General features: G+C 43.1%; 1 protein-coding gene across 1 annotated transcript in view; it reads right to left on the reverse strand.

Annotated features, from left to right (window-relative positions):
* Positions 1 to 11,116: 11,116 nt before the first annotated feature.
* The window catches only part of CPS1 (carbamoyl-phosphate synthase 1), a 90,931-nt gene continuing 85,610 nt past the window's right edge, over positions 11,117 to 16,437 (reverse strand). Inside the window, exons 35-38 of the mRNA XM_030952492.1 lie at positions 14,197 to 14,256; positions 13,226 to 13,338; positions 12,510 to 12,639; positions 11,117 to 11,253 (exon numbers count right to left, since the gene is read on the reverse strand). Coding sequence (XP_030808352.1) covers positions 11,155 to 11,253; positions 12,510 to 12,639; positions 13,226 to 13,338; positions 14,197 to 14,256 — 402 coding nt within the window. The 3' untranslated portion in view covers positions 11,117 to 11,154. The remainder of the gene's footprint in view (positions 11,254 to 12,509; positions 12,640 to 13,225; positions 13,339 to 14,196; positions 14,257 to 16,437) is intronic.

Raw genomic sequence — 16,437 nt, forward strand, 5'->3', positions numbered from 1 at the left:
CACTCATAATAAGAATGGCTAATAAAATACAGTTTATTAGCCAACCTTGTACAGTATTTTTACAGGCTTTTCCACTCATCACTGAGGAAAAATAAATCCTTTGCAGCTGTTCTGAAGCTGGCATTGCCACCAGCCTCCCTTGGTCTCACTTGTAACAAGCTGAGTAATTAAAGTCCTTACAGGAGCACCAGGGTTTTTTATTGCCCACCACAATCCAGTCCTCTGCTCTCTGACTCAGAGAGGAACTGCCACAAATATTGTTTCCTAAACAGATCAGCAACAAAACTTGCTTCTGTTGTGTTAAATGACGGAAAAAATTCAGCAGCTCAGCAGCTTGAGAGTCCTTGTTTCCTGTGCCAGAATACCAAGGAAAAATCCAGTGACCTCTCAGAAGTCTGGCAGATCAAAACCCCTGCTCAGGATTGTGGAAGAGCTGCCCATGAATCACCGGGGTCAAAATGGTAACAACCAAATATCTGCAAGTGTGTAGGGTAGGGAGAAGCCTTCAGTACAGGACGTTCTTAGGAATCAGTCTGGAGTGATGGTGGATAAGTGATATTTGTTTACAGTTTAAGCAAACTATAAACATTTTGCTTATATTTATGCCATGATCTTGCTTGTTCTCAGCCACCAACTGAGCAAATGAACCACTACATAGAAACAATGTACAAAGCTTAAAGCACTGATTCAAAACAGAATGTTTTCCTTAGTGGAAAACCATGCACAGGCTTCTCTAGAACAAGATGCTTTTTTTGTAACAAAGTCTGTTTTTTCAAAGGTACTTGGTGAAGTCAATTATTATGATATATGGACTTACATTCCATGAGGTAAACATAAAACCAAATGCTTGGCCATAAACATAAACCTCCTAAGTTTTCCTCCTCCTTCTGTCCTTTTATCTCTTTTTATTGCTACATTCAGAAGGATAAATTGGTAATTTATTGAAAAATGAATGGTAACATTTACCGAAGTGGCACTATTCACTACTCATTTTACTGTGAAGAGTCTGGTTTTAGGAGCTTTTCCTTTAGGTTTTTTAACACAAGCATAAACAAAAACAATCCTGAAAAGATGACCAAAGTTATTTTCCCTCCTAACTTGCTTCATTTTAAAAAATAAGCACTTAAATAAAGAAAAGAAGAAGGTTTCTTTGCGGAAATACTTTTCCTTATCAAGTTCTCAGTGTGGCAATCCAGCACTGCAGCCTGGAGGAGGTAGTAGAGGTAAAGAGATGGGCTCAGGGCACCTGAGAACCAGCCAGCAAAAATTCTCAGCAGCTTCAGTGTGGGATCCTTATCTAGAGTAACAAAAACCCCTTTGACTACAGGTACTAATTTAGACCATTGACCTGGCTAAGGCAGCCAGATCATCAAAGGGATTACCCCTTGCTAACACCCAAGCCTGGGGTACACTTACTACAGTAAATGTATGATTACAGTAAATTATTCCTTCAGACACTGTCACAGCATTATGTCAAATAGTTGAGATGGCCACAATACACAGAGTAAAAAAATTACACTCTGTTCTTCACTTGGCAAGTTATTTCCCATTATTCCATTACATCCCCAGCAGCTCACCTGTACTCCAGGTGTCAAAATCAGTGTGGTCCAGACCAGGCAGTGTCTCCTTGCTGCTCTCAGTGCTATGCTGGGCTCCACCTCTGGCTGTACCTCACCCTACAGCCCAATCCCTAATCATGTCAGGGTCACCATACAGTACATGTCACAGCCACAATACACAGAGTAGCACCATACACTACCAGAAGGCTTAAAGCATCTGCCCTTCTTGTCCTTCAGCCCAGCCTTTTATCCCCTCCTGTTGATGCACTGCACCTGTGTGCCCTCTGTTCCCTTTGGTGGTTGGTCAGTGCCCCTGGGCACTCCATGGCTCGTTCCTTTCAACAGCATTCACCTGTCCTGCACAGCTGTGCCCACTGGGGATGAGGCTGGGCCCAGCCCCACTCCCAATCACCACAAACTCTGTGCCTACAGGACACTGCCAGCAGTCCTTAGACCAGGGCAGGGTTTGCAGGGAAGGTGAATCACTGCCAGTGGCACAATTTACATTCCTGACAAAAAGAAATAATCCTTCCATGGGGTACAAAGCAGTCTCTGTGCTTGGGGGCCATGTGAGGAAAGTGCTGGGCAGCTGTTTTGGTTAGATGGGCCAGGCTGGTTGCCCAGCTGCCCTTGAGGGTTGCCCTGCAGAGGGGGGGTAACACATCCTTTAGGAGGAGCTCCAGGCTGCCACCCTCTCCAGCCCACATCACAGTGATGTGTGCTGCTGCTTATCACAGAATGCTCTAACTATGGATCCTAACACAGTGAAGCTTTCAAGGTTCACCACAAAGCAAAATCTTGGTCTTCCCAAGGTTCTTCCTTCCCCAAGCACCTATCACAGACTGAACTGAGCAACTGAAGGCATTCCTTGTGCTATTAGCACATTTTAATGAAACTTGTTATATTAATATAGTAATTCAGCTGGACTGGAAACTGTCCACGTAAGTCATCTGTGACTACACTTCTTATATTTTAATTCTTCCATTTCTAGAGGGCAAATCACTCCTTCCTTCTGCTATGCCCTAGAACTGAATAGACAGTGATAACTTTCTGTGGGACAGATAATTCAATTAAATCCATTCAGTTCCAGAAGTTATCACAATTCAGAAGGAGGAAGTCTTTGTCAGCTGAACTTCCACAGGGCATAAAAAAGGGCCTAATACTCTATATAATTTATATAATGACAAGTGTACGAAAATTCTATAGGATTTTTTCTCTAAGAGCAGCATCCTGCATTGAGAGAAAACATCTCATTATAAATACATCCTCTGAAGCACTCTAACAATCTAAAAATACAGCCTAAGAGTGAAGTCACACTGTATTTAGTACCACACTTTTCTATTTTGTACAGTACTTATGCAACCCCATTCACCAGATGCTTTAGGCAGTGCCCTTGAAGGACTCAGGCATCCTCTAAAGTCATCCTCTCACCAGTGGACAGCCACACATGAGTGGAAATGCAGGATTTGGATTAGGTTCTCTGCATAAGGGGATTTTATGCTGCTGCCCATTGCTCTGGGTTAATATCAGAGATGAAAAGCCAAACACTGTGCATGGCATGGAAAGGCTGCAGGATTTGTTTCAGAGAATGACCCACAAAAAGCCATGAGGCAATGAGCTTTACTCTTCAGCTGAGCCCCAGGGGCACTGCTGCCAAGCACAGACCTCAGCCTGCAGCTCCTGGAAGCTGGAGAAAGGCCCTTGGAGAAAACATTTGTTAAAGGGAGGGATGATACTGCAAGTCTAGAGCTCAGGAGCTTTCTTGGGGAGATGCCACTGGCAAGGGATGGCTGTAGACAGAGAATGAGGTGTGACTGGTCTCCAGGAAGGTGTACTCTGGCTTTTTAATTCTGTAGGAATTCCAAGCATCAACCCAGGGCTTCCAAATCAAGCTTAATATAAGTCACAGCTAAAATGACTGGATGGTCAAACTCAAGCCAGGCAAATAGGTGAGAAAAGGGTCTTCAACCAGCATAACAGCAGCTAAAGAAAACTACCATTATTGACTGGGGAAATCTGTAATATCTCCTCCCCTCTACACAGGATGAGTTCTCAGATTGGCACCAGAAAACCATTAAAACAAAAATTATATACAGTACTGCCCATTAATACATGGGTTTGAAAATCTAACCAGTGTGGAAGTGGCTTTCTCTGGCCTCGCATTTCTGTTTCAACACTGGGAGAAGCCCTTCTGTTGAGTTAATCCTGATCTGCTGAAGATGATACATTAAATCAACACCTGTCAGTTTTCAGTAATTTCTCAAAGGGAACAGCCTTTGTGATGGATTTTCTCTGGCGAGGAATGTAACAGAAAGGAATTGTGTAAACGAAGGAATTCTGCTGAAAAGCCACTCCCAATTTAAAGTAGATAATGAGAACCAGAGCTATTGTGAAAGCAATTAATTCTAATCACTTACCAGACAATAAAATTTAATTATGGGTTCTTTGAAAACTAAAAACCCAACAATTATTCTTAATAGGCTTTTCTTGATGGCAGATAGGGAGCAGAATTTGTTGAGGCTGGTTTTCCTGCAGTTAATTTTTTAAAAAATCAGCTTTCAGTTAAGGATGCCTAGGCTTACATTAATATATAAACCAGAGCTATTGTGCTAAGTTAAGATCCCACAAGACAGAAATACAATCTTCAAGGAACTCCTCAATATGCTTTTATATAATTGGCATTCTCCTCTCTGCTGAGGTCTCAGATCTTTATTATCTGTCCAGGGGTGCTTTCAGCTCAAAATAGCTGAATGTCTCCAGCTTCAATTTAGGTACATTCTTGGTATAAGAATGGAAATTGCAAGTGTTTGTTTTGCCATGCAACCATTTAGGTGCAGTTTAGGTGAGGAGTACCAGTGGTGTGGCCCAGACCACAGCCAAAGCAGGTGACTCCTGCTCTGTGTCAATGTAGCTGTGGCCCACATCCACTTGCTTCCTACACCAGGTGCTGCTTCAATTTCAAACAGAAAACTACCTACTCTCCTCCAGTCTAGCTGTCTCAGCCAGCCTGAACTACATGAGGACAGCATGAGGGTGGAAAAGGGCCATCTCTGGGATTTCTCATTTTGATGTCCTGCTCGTCTGTTTCTCTCCTAACCAGCTACAGAGCACAACTGCTCTTGCACCTGAAATAGCTTCCAACCCCCTCAAAATCTAACAGGATGTGAGGCAATCCTCTCTACAAAGACTTACTGAAAATCCTTTACTAGAAACATAAACTAAGAAATTTATTATTTCCCTAATGAGTTTAATGTCGTTCCATCTTCCCCTGTAGAGACTCTGCCATCTGAGTTTCAGGCCCAAGTGTCCTCAGGATCTGCTTTTTCTGTTTCACATGGTGAATGGCATTACTATCCTGTGTGTCGCTGGTGTCTGGGATAACACAGGCATACTCCTCCTCCTCCTCAGCACCATGGCAGCACCTCTGTGCTTACCCTGCTAAGCTCACAGCCCTGGTTTTTTTTCTGTATGAAAACTGCACAGGGATGCTTCTCACACAGCACTGCTCCTGAGGCACCAGATGCTTGGGGATCCAAATGAGCTAAGATGCAAACCAGATAAATTCTGGCATCTTTATAGCTCTAGGAAAAGCACTAAAAAAATCTCAGTGCCTGTTTCAGGATATACTAGGAAGTCAGCCCTGCTGGCAGTAAGAACACACTATTTATGTCCTTTCAGCTGGCCACATCAATGAATTCAAAATTTAACTAAAGGCTCAGGTTTACCCTCAGCAAAGGTCACATTCTGACCACTTCACCTCCACCATTTTGTCTCCCCTGAATCTTGACAGGCAGCAAACATTTCAGCCCATGCCCCGTGATGCTTAGTCAGAACATAACCCACTTTTCTAAGAGTTGTTGCCAGTGCTTCTGTCAGAAGGGGATGGATTGTAATGCCTCTCAAAGACAGTGAATAGCAGAGGGACACTTTAAGCTAGAATGAGGTCTCATTAGTAGAAGAGATCTTGAAGGAGAAGAGCTTGGCAGCATTTAGTAATGCTCAGGAAGTCAGAAAAAAGAACAAGATTATCTAGAGCTGGAAGAGGAAATATTTTTCCTGAAAAGGCACCTGATTCTCCATATGAATATCTTGGGTGATCATTTACCCCAGAGGCTAAAAATAGTGTAAAATCAGCACAGCAACATTATGCTAGCTTTGCACTAGTGCAAGAAACTCCATAGAGACTACCAAAATCCCATATCCATAAGAAACTTCAAGGTATATTGTGGCATTCACATTCTCTGAAAAAATCCCTTCACCCAGGATTTTTCTCCTGGGAAGCTGAGAAGCCTCAGAGAAAAGGAAAACAATTCTTATCTCATTTGCTTCTCCTGTGTTGTGCTTGTCTGGAATGTGTTTGGAGCTTGTTTACCCACAGGTGATTGTTTCATTGGATTCTGCTATGAGTTGTTTTGTCTCTTTGCCCAATCAGGGCCAAGCTGTGTTGGGACTCTGGAAAGAGTCACAAGCTTTTATTATAATCTATTTAGCATTCAGTAAGTATTTTTCTGTATTTTTTAATACAGTATAGTATAATATTCTTTAATATAATACAGTATAATGAAGTAATAAATTAGCCTTGTGAGAACAAGGAGTCAGATGCATCATTCCTGCCTTCATCGGGGCATCCTCTGCTAATATAATAGTATATGAGCAAAAAAACTGGCTTTTAATAACAGGAAATGTTCCCTGGAAGGATGAATTCTGACAGAACTGCAAACCCTTGGCACTCCTTGCAAAACAGCTGCACTTGCCACCCTTGGATATTGTTTCTGACAATCCAGAGCATTCATCCAAGATTACGGTAATCCCAAAGCACTAGCATTACTCCCTAGCAATTTTTCATTGTTTCCCAAAAGTTCATTATCATAAAGCTTGAACATGATTTGCAACAAATGCTTTTGTCTTTCAGTTTCATCATTACAAACTTCCCTAAATTAAAAGGGTTTATCTCAAGTGGTACTATCAGCCTGCAGAATTCAATATATTTTAATTATGAGGATGAGTGAGAGTTGAGCCTTCCTAGATAATGACAAAATGTTCTCCATTTAATTAGGCCATATCAAAAGGTTCATATTTAAATTCTCTTCAATGTAAAGGTGAAATAAATGTTACAGCATAACTAGATTATTGAAATCTAGTTATGCTATATGAAACCCCTGACAAGGGGGAGAGAATGATGCATCTGACTCCATCTTATCAGAATGCTAATTAATTTCTTTATTATACTATATTATTCTATACTATATTACACTATATTACATTACATCTAAACTGAATCTGCCAAGCACCCAACTGCACAGAATCTTGTGACTGTCAGCTGACAGTCCTGACACACACACACACCCTGACAGGCCAAGGAAACAAAACACCATCACTGGGTAAACAATCTCCATATTGCATCCTACTTTTGCACAAACACAGGCACAGCAAATGATAAGAATTGTTTTTCCTTTCACTGAGGTTCGGAGAATTTGAAACCCAGAAATATTCTTGGGAAGAATTGTGCCTTGCTTTTGTCTGTGAAGAGAAATGTGGCGACACTAGATTATTCCTTATAAATTACATTATGCAGTGGTAGATACTGAGATGCAGAGGGAAGAAAAACAGAGGGTTTGGGAACTGTTTGGCAGCTAAGTGGTGTAGCAGAGCAGATTTCCATGTCCTGCAGATGGCTAATGCAGTAGTGTTCATATGCTTCACATGGCACGGCAGCACCTCCTGCCCGTGCAGAGATGGCAGCAGCAGCACCATGGCATGGAAGCTTCCCAAGGCCCAGGCTGCTCTGACTATGGCTTGGAATTAAAAAACACTGTGAACAGAAGGAGCCAGAGGTCCTCTCTCATTTACCACCTCATGTGGGCTGTGGCATGAGCCCACCCTCCTGCCAGTGTTTGCTGGCACCAGACTGGCACACAGGCAACAGGTGTGCATCAAGGCTCGGCACAGCACACGCTGCACTTGTGGGTCTGGGTACTGTGATAACTTCCAGTCCTTCCCTACCTTTATAGAGCCCTTTATTACAAAGATACAGAGGTGCTGAGCTCCCAGGCAGACTCCTAGATGCCTCTGATGCAAACACAAATAGACTTTTAAATCTTGGGAGTGCAAAATATATGTGGTGTGTAGGGGAAGGAGAAGAAGATGCCTTCAAGGCTGGTGGCAACATCCAGTCCAGGAGATCCAGCAACCTGCAAGTCAAGCAAGGCTCATTTCTCTGCTCACTGCCCAGAGCTCTTTCAGATCATGGAGTCATTTCTACTTGGTTGTTTCCTAGGACTGTCACAAACCTGACTTTGACTTTTTTAAATGGCCTCAGAGCAAAGAGCTTTCCTAAAGTTTTTCAGAAGGTTTTTACTTTTATTTCTATAAAGGATACACTTTCATCTTGCTGTATTTTAAGAGCTCTATCAGGAAAGCAGAAAGAGGTAGTGCTGAATTGTCCAATCTCTTACATTCTTTTCTTTTTACTTTCACTAAGCTGAACTATCCCAGCCTTGCTGCTAACCTGTGCAGAGGCTGCTTGAGCAATTCCCAAGTGATTTAAAGGGTGCTAACTTCAGAAGAGTAAAGCCAGGAAGGTGATCAACTGGAGAAAGAGCCCGACTTCAATATTCAACAGTGTCTCTTGGGAAATCAAGCCTCCAGAGCTTCCCATCATTCAGCACACTTAGAGAGCTATCCTCCAAAATGTACTCAGCAGACTGACTACTGAGAAAAAAAGCCCCACTGTTCCTAAAAATTAGTTCCCTTTATATTTCATCAAGGCTCTTGTCACCATTTCTTGTGCTTATCTCAAAAGTTGTGCTTTGTACTATCTCTTATACCTTCATGAATCTTTTTTATCAGCTCTCTTTTAAGACAGTAAAAAAGAGTAAAATTATTTGAGTGCTCGTAGATTAGGATATTTCTTAACTTTCAACAGCCTCCTCTTTCATCTGTCATTGTCAACCTCCCCAAGATTAATAAGAAAAAGACATTTGTAAGAGAGAATCCATTGAGAGCAGAGATGAGCTTGGTACAAAGGATACCAATTGTAACTTTTTTTTAGCTCTGCATTGATCCCAACAGCTGTAGATACTCAAAAATCTTTTCCTATAGTGTCCGAACAGAAAAAGAAAGGCACATCAAGAAAAAAGTTCAGCCAAGCATCACTGTCAGCCTGAAGTAAGGTGAAGGATGATTTCTTGACTCCTTCTGACCATGACAGAAGTTGGAGTTTCATCTTTCATCAATCAGAGCAAGGGGGAGGGAGGGGAGGAGACACCAAAAGGAGATGGAGCAAAGGCAGCAAAGGGGATGGTGTGTGTACAAAGAGGAGAAAGGGCCCAGAGTTTAGCACCAGCAGCAAAACATTAACATTACTGCATAATTACACAGTACTCAGAGTGTATTCAGCCCTGGTGTGTTTTTCTACAGGATTCCACTCCAATTGTATGGACACCAAAGGAGCTGAGGATTAAGTACCTGCAGCTGCTGCAGCAACAGGAATATGTGTACAAGTATACATGGGTACATGTCAGCTAACTGGCACAGCAACGCTGCTTCACAAAGTTGAATTAATAGCAAAGTTTTCCTATTCTTCCAGAACTGGCAGCCCCTTTATAAAAGTTCCCATCTCTGCAATATTTGTTAGCTCACTGCTCTATCCTGTGTGTCTCCTCACTTGCATTTCACAGGTCTGTCTCAGGGGATCAGGGCTTCTCCCTTCTCTGGAACACACACAGCTGGAGTTCTTGTCCTCCTGCTCTTTTCCCAGCACCTCCTCACCTCTGAGGCATTTCAGCAGCTCTGCACTAAATGATGTGGTCACTGTCACATGTAAGAATGACAGTTTCCTAACAGACCAGTGTTCATCAGTGCTTTAAAAAAGAAGACTTAAAAAAAAAAACAAGGGCAGAATCCTGGCCATGCAGAATTTAAGAATGAGTAGCTGTCACAATCCAGGCATTTATTTCATTTTCAACTCATAAGGTGAGTGACAAAATAAAAAAAGAACAAGAGAATACAGATGTTTTAAGATATTGCTTTTTTCTCTACTAGAGGTGAAAGCAGGGTGGGTGGATGTGAGATGACACCAGCTGCTAATGGGATTTTTGCCACTGAAAAAACATGCACAGGTTGCCTTTGGAGTGCTGCTTCATTAACCACCATTAGTCATCCATTTCACAACTGAATGGGTGAACAATTGATGCCTTTGGGCTCTTCTGGAATTTTGGTTGGTTTGGGGCTTCATGTTGTTGTTGTTGTGAGTTTTTCTAATAACATCTCTACTCTAAAAGTGCAAAGCTCTCCCTGTGCACAGCACGCAGGGTTGTGTTCATCACAAAATATAGTACTGAAGGAATATCATGAAAAGAGCACTTGGGATGGCAACTAGAAATAAAGTCTGGCTCAAAAATTGGTCTTGGCAGTTGACACCTAGTGTTCAGAAAGTCCCTTGGTAACTAAAGGCAAACACAGACTCTGCTCATACCTTTGCTCATATCAGTAGCAGCTCTCATCAGATTTTATATCCTTCCTGATATGTTTCAGTATTAATTAAAAAACAACAAACAAACTGAAAACCTCCTCACCCTGATTCTCCTCCACACTCAAAGCTTCTTGGGACTCAAGGGAACTTGGGAGCACACACAAGAAGCAGCCCAGGTTTGCTCATCTCACCCAGACCACCCTCAGTGCACTATTTGCAGCTTCAAAAAGCACTGCTAGGTGGTAGCCAGCTCCACCACCAGATACCCAGCACCAGAGGCAGCAGCATTTCTTGGAAGGGCCTGCAGGCATTGAGGGATATGTAAGAGGTAGGTACCTAAGGTGCCTTGGATTTGGAACCCCAGGCAGGCAGAGTGTGGCTGGAAGAAAACATTCCACTTCAGCTTACTCTAGCAAGTATCAGAGAAGTTGTCCAGCTTTGAATGCTCCCAGCTCCTGGGTGTGCTGTGTGCACCCTGCAGGCCAAGCAAGCCAGGCACCTGCTCCTTAGCTGCTCCAGGTTTAGAGAAGGCCCTGCATGTGCTGCATGACACAGAGCTGCTGAGCCCTTCTGCCCTGCAGACAGCTAGGAAAACACACCCCACGTGCTACAGCAGGGATCTGCTCCACAGACAGCAGCAGAAGGTGCTGCCAGAGCTGAAAAAGCAGCAGAGAAGGTGGCATGGAAGTGAAAGGGTCATTGAACTAGGAGGGGGTAAAGCACTGCAACACTTTCACTTCATTTTCAAAGGATTTGATTTTAATGCCCACAATCACGGCACAAAGTGTTGGACAGCAATATGTAGGAATTCTTTGGGGAATTCTCCCCTTTAAAAGGCAGAAACAAGGCTGAGAAAGAGTCTTTATGATACAGGAAGAGCCACCTGAATTCACAATATTGAATGAGAATGTAAAAAATAGTAATGGTAATAGCCTGAAGGACTGAGCAGAACTTGGGAGCAATTCTAGGACAGACACATGCAGCCTTTTTCTCCCATCAAATCTGCAGGCTGAAAAAGACCAAACAAAAGCAAAATACATGGAAAGATGGTTAGGTGGATGATCTGAAATCCACTCTCTTTTGAGGCACCAGAGGCAGTAAGATTGCAGGCTGGAGAGAGTTCTATGCAGTGTTCCCATTATCAGTCTGTCTGTAGTGGAAGAGACTCCTGGAGTCCAATTTTCCAGAGTATTTGAGAGCTTCAGCAAAAAGCTTTGTCACCTGTCAACACAAAGCAGAGGAGGACTGAGCATTGCAAGGCTGCATGACGGAGCAGGCTCCACACTTCTGCTCTGCCACCCTGAAACTTCCTGGTGCAGGTCCAGTCCTTGAGTTCATCCAAATCAATACCAATTTCAAGGTGGCTGGGCACAGGAGCTGGCTCCAGCCCTCTGGCGCCTGTGTGTCCAGCTGCAGAGATGCAGATGTGCCCAGGCTTCCTTTGCAAGACAGCTCTGTCCCATGAGAGCTGTTGTTTACAGCCCAAAGGTAAAGAACCAGGCTTGTTTTCCTCTCTCAAACTCAGAGATTAAGACTCTACAATCCAAACAGTTCAGTGAAAGGCATCAAGCAGGTGTGGTAATAAATTTTGGCTGGGGGCCTTCGTTGTAGTTGTCAGAAGGTGTTTTGCTAGTAGGCAATGATGCATCTTCAATTCCCCATTCCTGCTAACCATGCCTGGCCATCATCCTGTGAACCTTCAGCTTGTCATTCTCCCTGCCCTCCACTCACTCCAATCACAGCAGAAGACTTTGAACAGCTGGACACCAGCTAAAGGCACTGGGCTCCATGTCAGTGCTCACCTAAATCAGAGGGAGTTTGGCTGCTGTGCTTAATGAGAACCAGATGAGGCTCTTTTGTGACAGTCAAAGCCCCCTAAAAATGAAGGCAAGGTGCTGCTGGCAGCAGGAGTCCCACCTCGCATTACCTCATATTTATTCCCTATCAGTGTGTGAAGGGCTTTGTCAGGAGCTACATAAAACCCACAGTGACTGGCAACTGGGACTGCAACAGGACAGGCAGCAACTCCACCTGGACGGCACTTCTGAACTGGACTGCCCCAAGGATCACTCAAGAAAGCACAGCTACATCCTGCTGTAAGGTTTAAGGAGCATACCAGGATAATATTCCACTAAAAAACACTTCCCATGCCTAATTTAAAGATGTTACATGCAACTCTGAGATGTTTGCTCTGAAGTGAAAATGACGCAGCAACAATTTCAGCTGCACAATGCAGGACTGAGGACTTCAGAATTTATAATTTTTTGTTTGGTTTGATTTGGTTGGGTTGCCATTGGTGTCATTTTGTATAGTAGCAAAAAGAAGATATATTTAAACCACTGTGTTGCCATGATTTTCAGATGCATTATTTGTCAGAGATAATGAGGGTCCAAACAGACTGGAATCTATGGTCACAAGGGCTTGGAAGCTCTGAAGGCTCTTATGTTTAAGAGGAGGAAGAACAATATGGGAAGTACCTTGAAGTTGGTGAGCAGAGCAGTCCCAGTGTCAATAGCCATCCTCCTGATCACATAATTATCATGGACAAACCTGGTGCTGCTGTTGGGCAGGTTAATCACCAGATCTACCTTCCCATCCCTCAGCAGCCTGAAGAGACAATGCACAAGAGTGTGACAGTCTATCCTTCCTAATAAAAACCTCAAAATAATAGCACAGGCAAGCAGCTAAACAACCCTGAAAAATGTAATCTGAGCTTAGTCTTTGCTCAAGAAACAAGGGTGGAGGGGTTAAGGCACTAAGCTTTATTCAGGATTTTGGATTTATTTCAGTTCTAGTCAGCAATGCAAAGCAATATTCAGCCTTGATACAGCTCAGCACAACTGAGATGTTTATTTACCCTTTTAATGACAGTCAGTCATGCCTCAGTTAAAGGCATGACTAACTGTCATTAAAAGGCTAAATATTCAGATTTCATGTATCCTTGTATGAAAATATAGCATGGAGCAATACATCTAAGCCATACTAAACAGGACTGTGCAATGAGATACTCATTAAGCTGAAACCTCCCTGCAGTGGCAACTCCAGACAGAATCAGATAAACCAAAACTTTTGGATTGAATTCAAAGCCCCATTAAATCCCTACCATTGATCCCAACAGGATCATCAATTTACCCCTTGTATTTGCTGTCCTGGATTGTAACCACACATTGGACAAGGTGGGTTGGTCTCTTACCTCCTGACTGAAGGAAGGCTGGGGCTCTGGCTCTCCTGTGATGGCCATGCCACAGGATTTGCTGGGATGCCATTAGCATTGAGCCAGGCTGAGGTTGCTTCTGTGGCATAAAGCTGTCCGAGGGAAAAAAGGGATATTTATTATATACTTCACAGTACCGAAACTTTTCATTGAGCTCATGTGGGCCTGACCCAACACACAGCCTTGATGTCAGAGCTGACTTTGGAGAGCATTTTTCATAAAAAGGGTGCCTCTCCGTATAGACAGACACACAGAGAACAGAACAACCTTCCCAACTTTCTGTTATCTGTGATTTCCTGATGGATGATAGCCAGTGAATGGTAGTAACACTTCCAGAAGCAGTGAAGTGGCTTAGGAAAACCTAAATCCCTGTGACTTTCAATAGGGCTTAAATTCAATCACTTGTATTTTTTTTTTGCCATGTTTATTTTCTTTTTAATGCCTAGTGCTAAGTTTTGAAAAGCAGAACCCTCACCAATCTTCTGTGGCTGTGCTGCTTTTCCATAGAGATATGTGTGCAAAATACAGAGGAGTTACAAGAGTGGTGTAAACAGCACAAAGTTCATGTATCTGCAGCCTGAGTGTCACTGAAAATGCAGCACTATACAGATATACTCCATACAAAAGGGTTTTCCTTCATTGTCTCCTGCCATACATGGCATCCCATTGGCATTTTTATTTCCTGGAGAGGTGTACAATCTCATCTTGGCTGCAGAGCCAGGGTTGTTCCTGCCCTCACAACAGACCCATATTCTCAATTAAACAAACATGAAAACTTTTAATTGGGTGGTACCTGCTGACTTTGTGGATCACTCAGCTAAAAATCCCTGTTGTACATTGAAAACACCCTTTCTTCTCTGTCCCCAAAGGAACTCCAACGTTCCTGTAGCAGACTGGGGACATGTGCGATTTTGAAAGCTCCCCAGCTATAACTAAGTGGAACCACCTACCTTGAAGCCTTGCTCATGCAGCAGTTCTGCTACACTGAGGAACCTGGGGCGGAAGGACTCCTGAAAAAGGACATTTCTTAGATATAGCAACAAAGGTAGGATTTGGAACAGTACATTTTTGGGCAACATGAAGCTCCTCCACACTGTGCTAAGAGGCAAATTCACCTTTCTGTGCTGAGTGTGTGCATGGACAGAAATGTCTGCATGTACATGTACAGCACTATTCCCAAGAAAACTGTCTGGATCCTGAAGCCCAAGTGACTCTGAACTAAGACATATTGTGTTACACCAGAGTAACTGCTCCCATACTAAGTCAGACTGCAACCACTAAAGATTTGCTACTTTATATTAAATATCTAGGCAATTTCCTTCTCAAATACACCAACTAGAGTCTCCTCAGTTCTTAATTAAATATATTTTCAATCATTGCTCAAACATTTGCTTTCTCTTCTGGCAGATAAGACGTATGGATGGCTTTGGGCTGCCTGTGAGTGCTCTGTTTGCACATTCACACAAATAAGAGCTTGTGCATGTGTGAGTGCATTTCTAAGTCCTGTGGGAATATGGACATGGAGTCAGGACACTGGGATGCCACATTCCCATGGGGACCTGAATGCCTGACTTACAGCACCTTTGAAAGATTGTCTTATAATGCATTTCCAGACTCAACATCATTCAGAAAGGTACAACCACCTCCTGCACACATCTCCACTCGAACAAGTGGTTTTAGAGTAACAGGTGAGAGAAAGTATCAGCCTAAGTATCTCTGGGATGTTGAAGGTACAGCAATGCAAATATCACATACAACACATGCCCTTCTCACTCCCAAAGCAAGACAAACCTTGCTTTTAACCTTAGCCTGCTCTGGTCTTACACACATTTGCAAATAAGATTATTACAAGCTCCTGATAGCTTAACCTTTATGGATGAGAGAGCAATATCCTGAAGGGTCAACAATTTCCTAAGAAGAAAAGGACTAAACAGGGTTGTTTTTTTTCCTGAGCACTCATTCTGAAAGCCATCTCATTCTGTACATTAGCTGGAAAACATAAATATACAGCGTGACAGGGCTGGCAGCTTCCCAGTCAGGGAGAGTGGTTCTGCCTTCTGGTCAGGGGTGTTGGCTTTCACAACAGTATTATAAACTTCTATCAAACATGTACTGAACACTTGTGACACATAAAACAGCCTCTCTATGAAAAGAAATTACAGCTGTCAGCTTGCATTGGAACAGCCTCAGATTTACAAGCTGGCTGAAATAACCTGTGTAAGAAAGCATTAGTTACTAAAGGTGAAAAGTACAAGCAGATTTACTTAGTGGAAGGTATTTATTGTAGGAGAATTGCCTTTTTTTTTCCTTTATCTGAGAAGTTCCATTTCTTATAACCCCTCATGTTTTCCAGCAAGCGTTGCTGTTTGTAAAGAACTACATCCTTAGCTCATTCAATACAGATACATCAGTTCTCACTGAGATCCAGCTCCAAATGAAGCCAACCCATCTCCTATGAGAATCTTGGATCTGTATCCAAACCCACAGTGGAGGATGCAAAAATTCTGATATGTAAGGAATCAAGGCAGAAGGTTACCTTGAGACAACAGACTTGCAATGCCAAGATTTAAAAATAAAATAGTCTATTAATGCTTTCTGCATCTTGTGTGTAAGACAGATGCACTCCATCCCAGAGATATCACTGAATAGCCCAATCAGGAAAGAAAATAACTAGCTTTTCAACTTTTTTGCATAAAATATAAATTATTTAATGGCTGAGTCAGGGTTTCAGCATCACAGATTTCTCCAGACTGTGGGAAGAGGTAGGTTATCAGCTGCCATAAACTGGCAGAGTTTCATTTGTCTACTATGGAAGTCATACTCCATCTCCCCTGGAAGAGCATCAGACCCCTCAGACCCTGGGGATCCCTGTCCTGGGCAGTGCCACTGAGTGCTCTCAGCTAAAGGACACCCCAGCAGGCTCACAGTCCCCACCAGCTGCCCAACCTGCCTTGTGCTGTCCCCTGGATGCCAAGGAGCACTCCCCTGCCTGACCTTGGGTGGTAACTGGGCTATCCCCAGCTCAGCATGGCACCAGCAGGGTGACCTCTGGAACTGCACACCAGCAAGGTGGGCTCATTGCCTGGGCACACTGCGCTCAGTTTGGGCTGCAGATCACAGCAGCACCATTTGATCTTGATTTGCAAAACACCCCAGAAACATTTGCAAGGAAACCAAGATCTCCCTCTCTC

The sequence above is a fragment of the Camarhynchus parvulus genome, chromosome 7, assembly GCF_901933205.1.
Source record: "Camarhynchus parvulus chromosome 7, STF_HiC, whole genome shotgun sequence".
Lineage (NCBI taxonomy): Eukaryota > Metazoa > Chordata > Aves > Passeriformes > Thraupidae > Camarhynchus > Camarhynchus parvulus.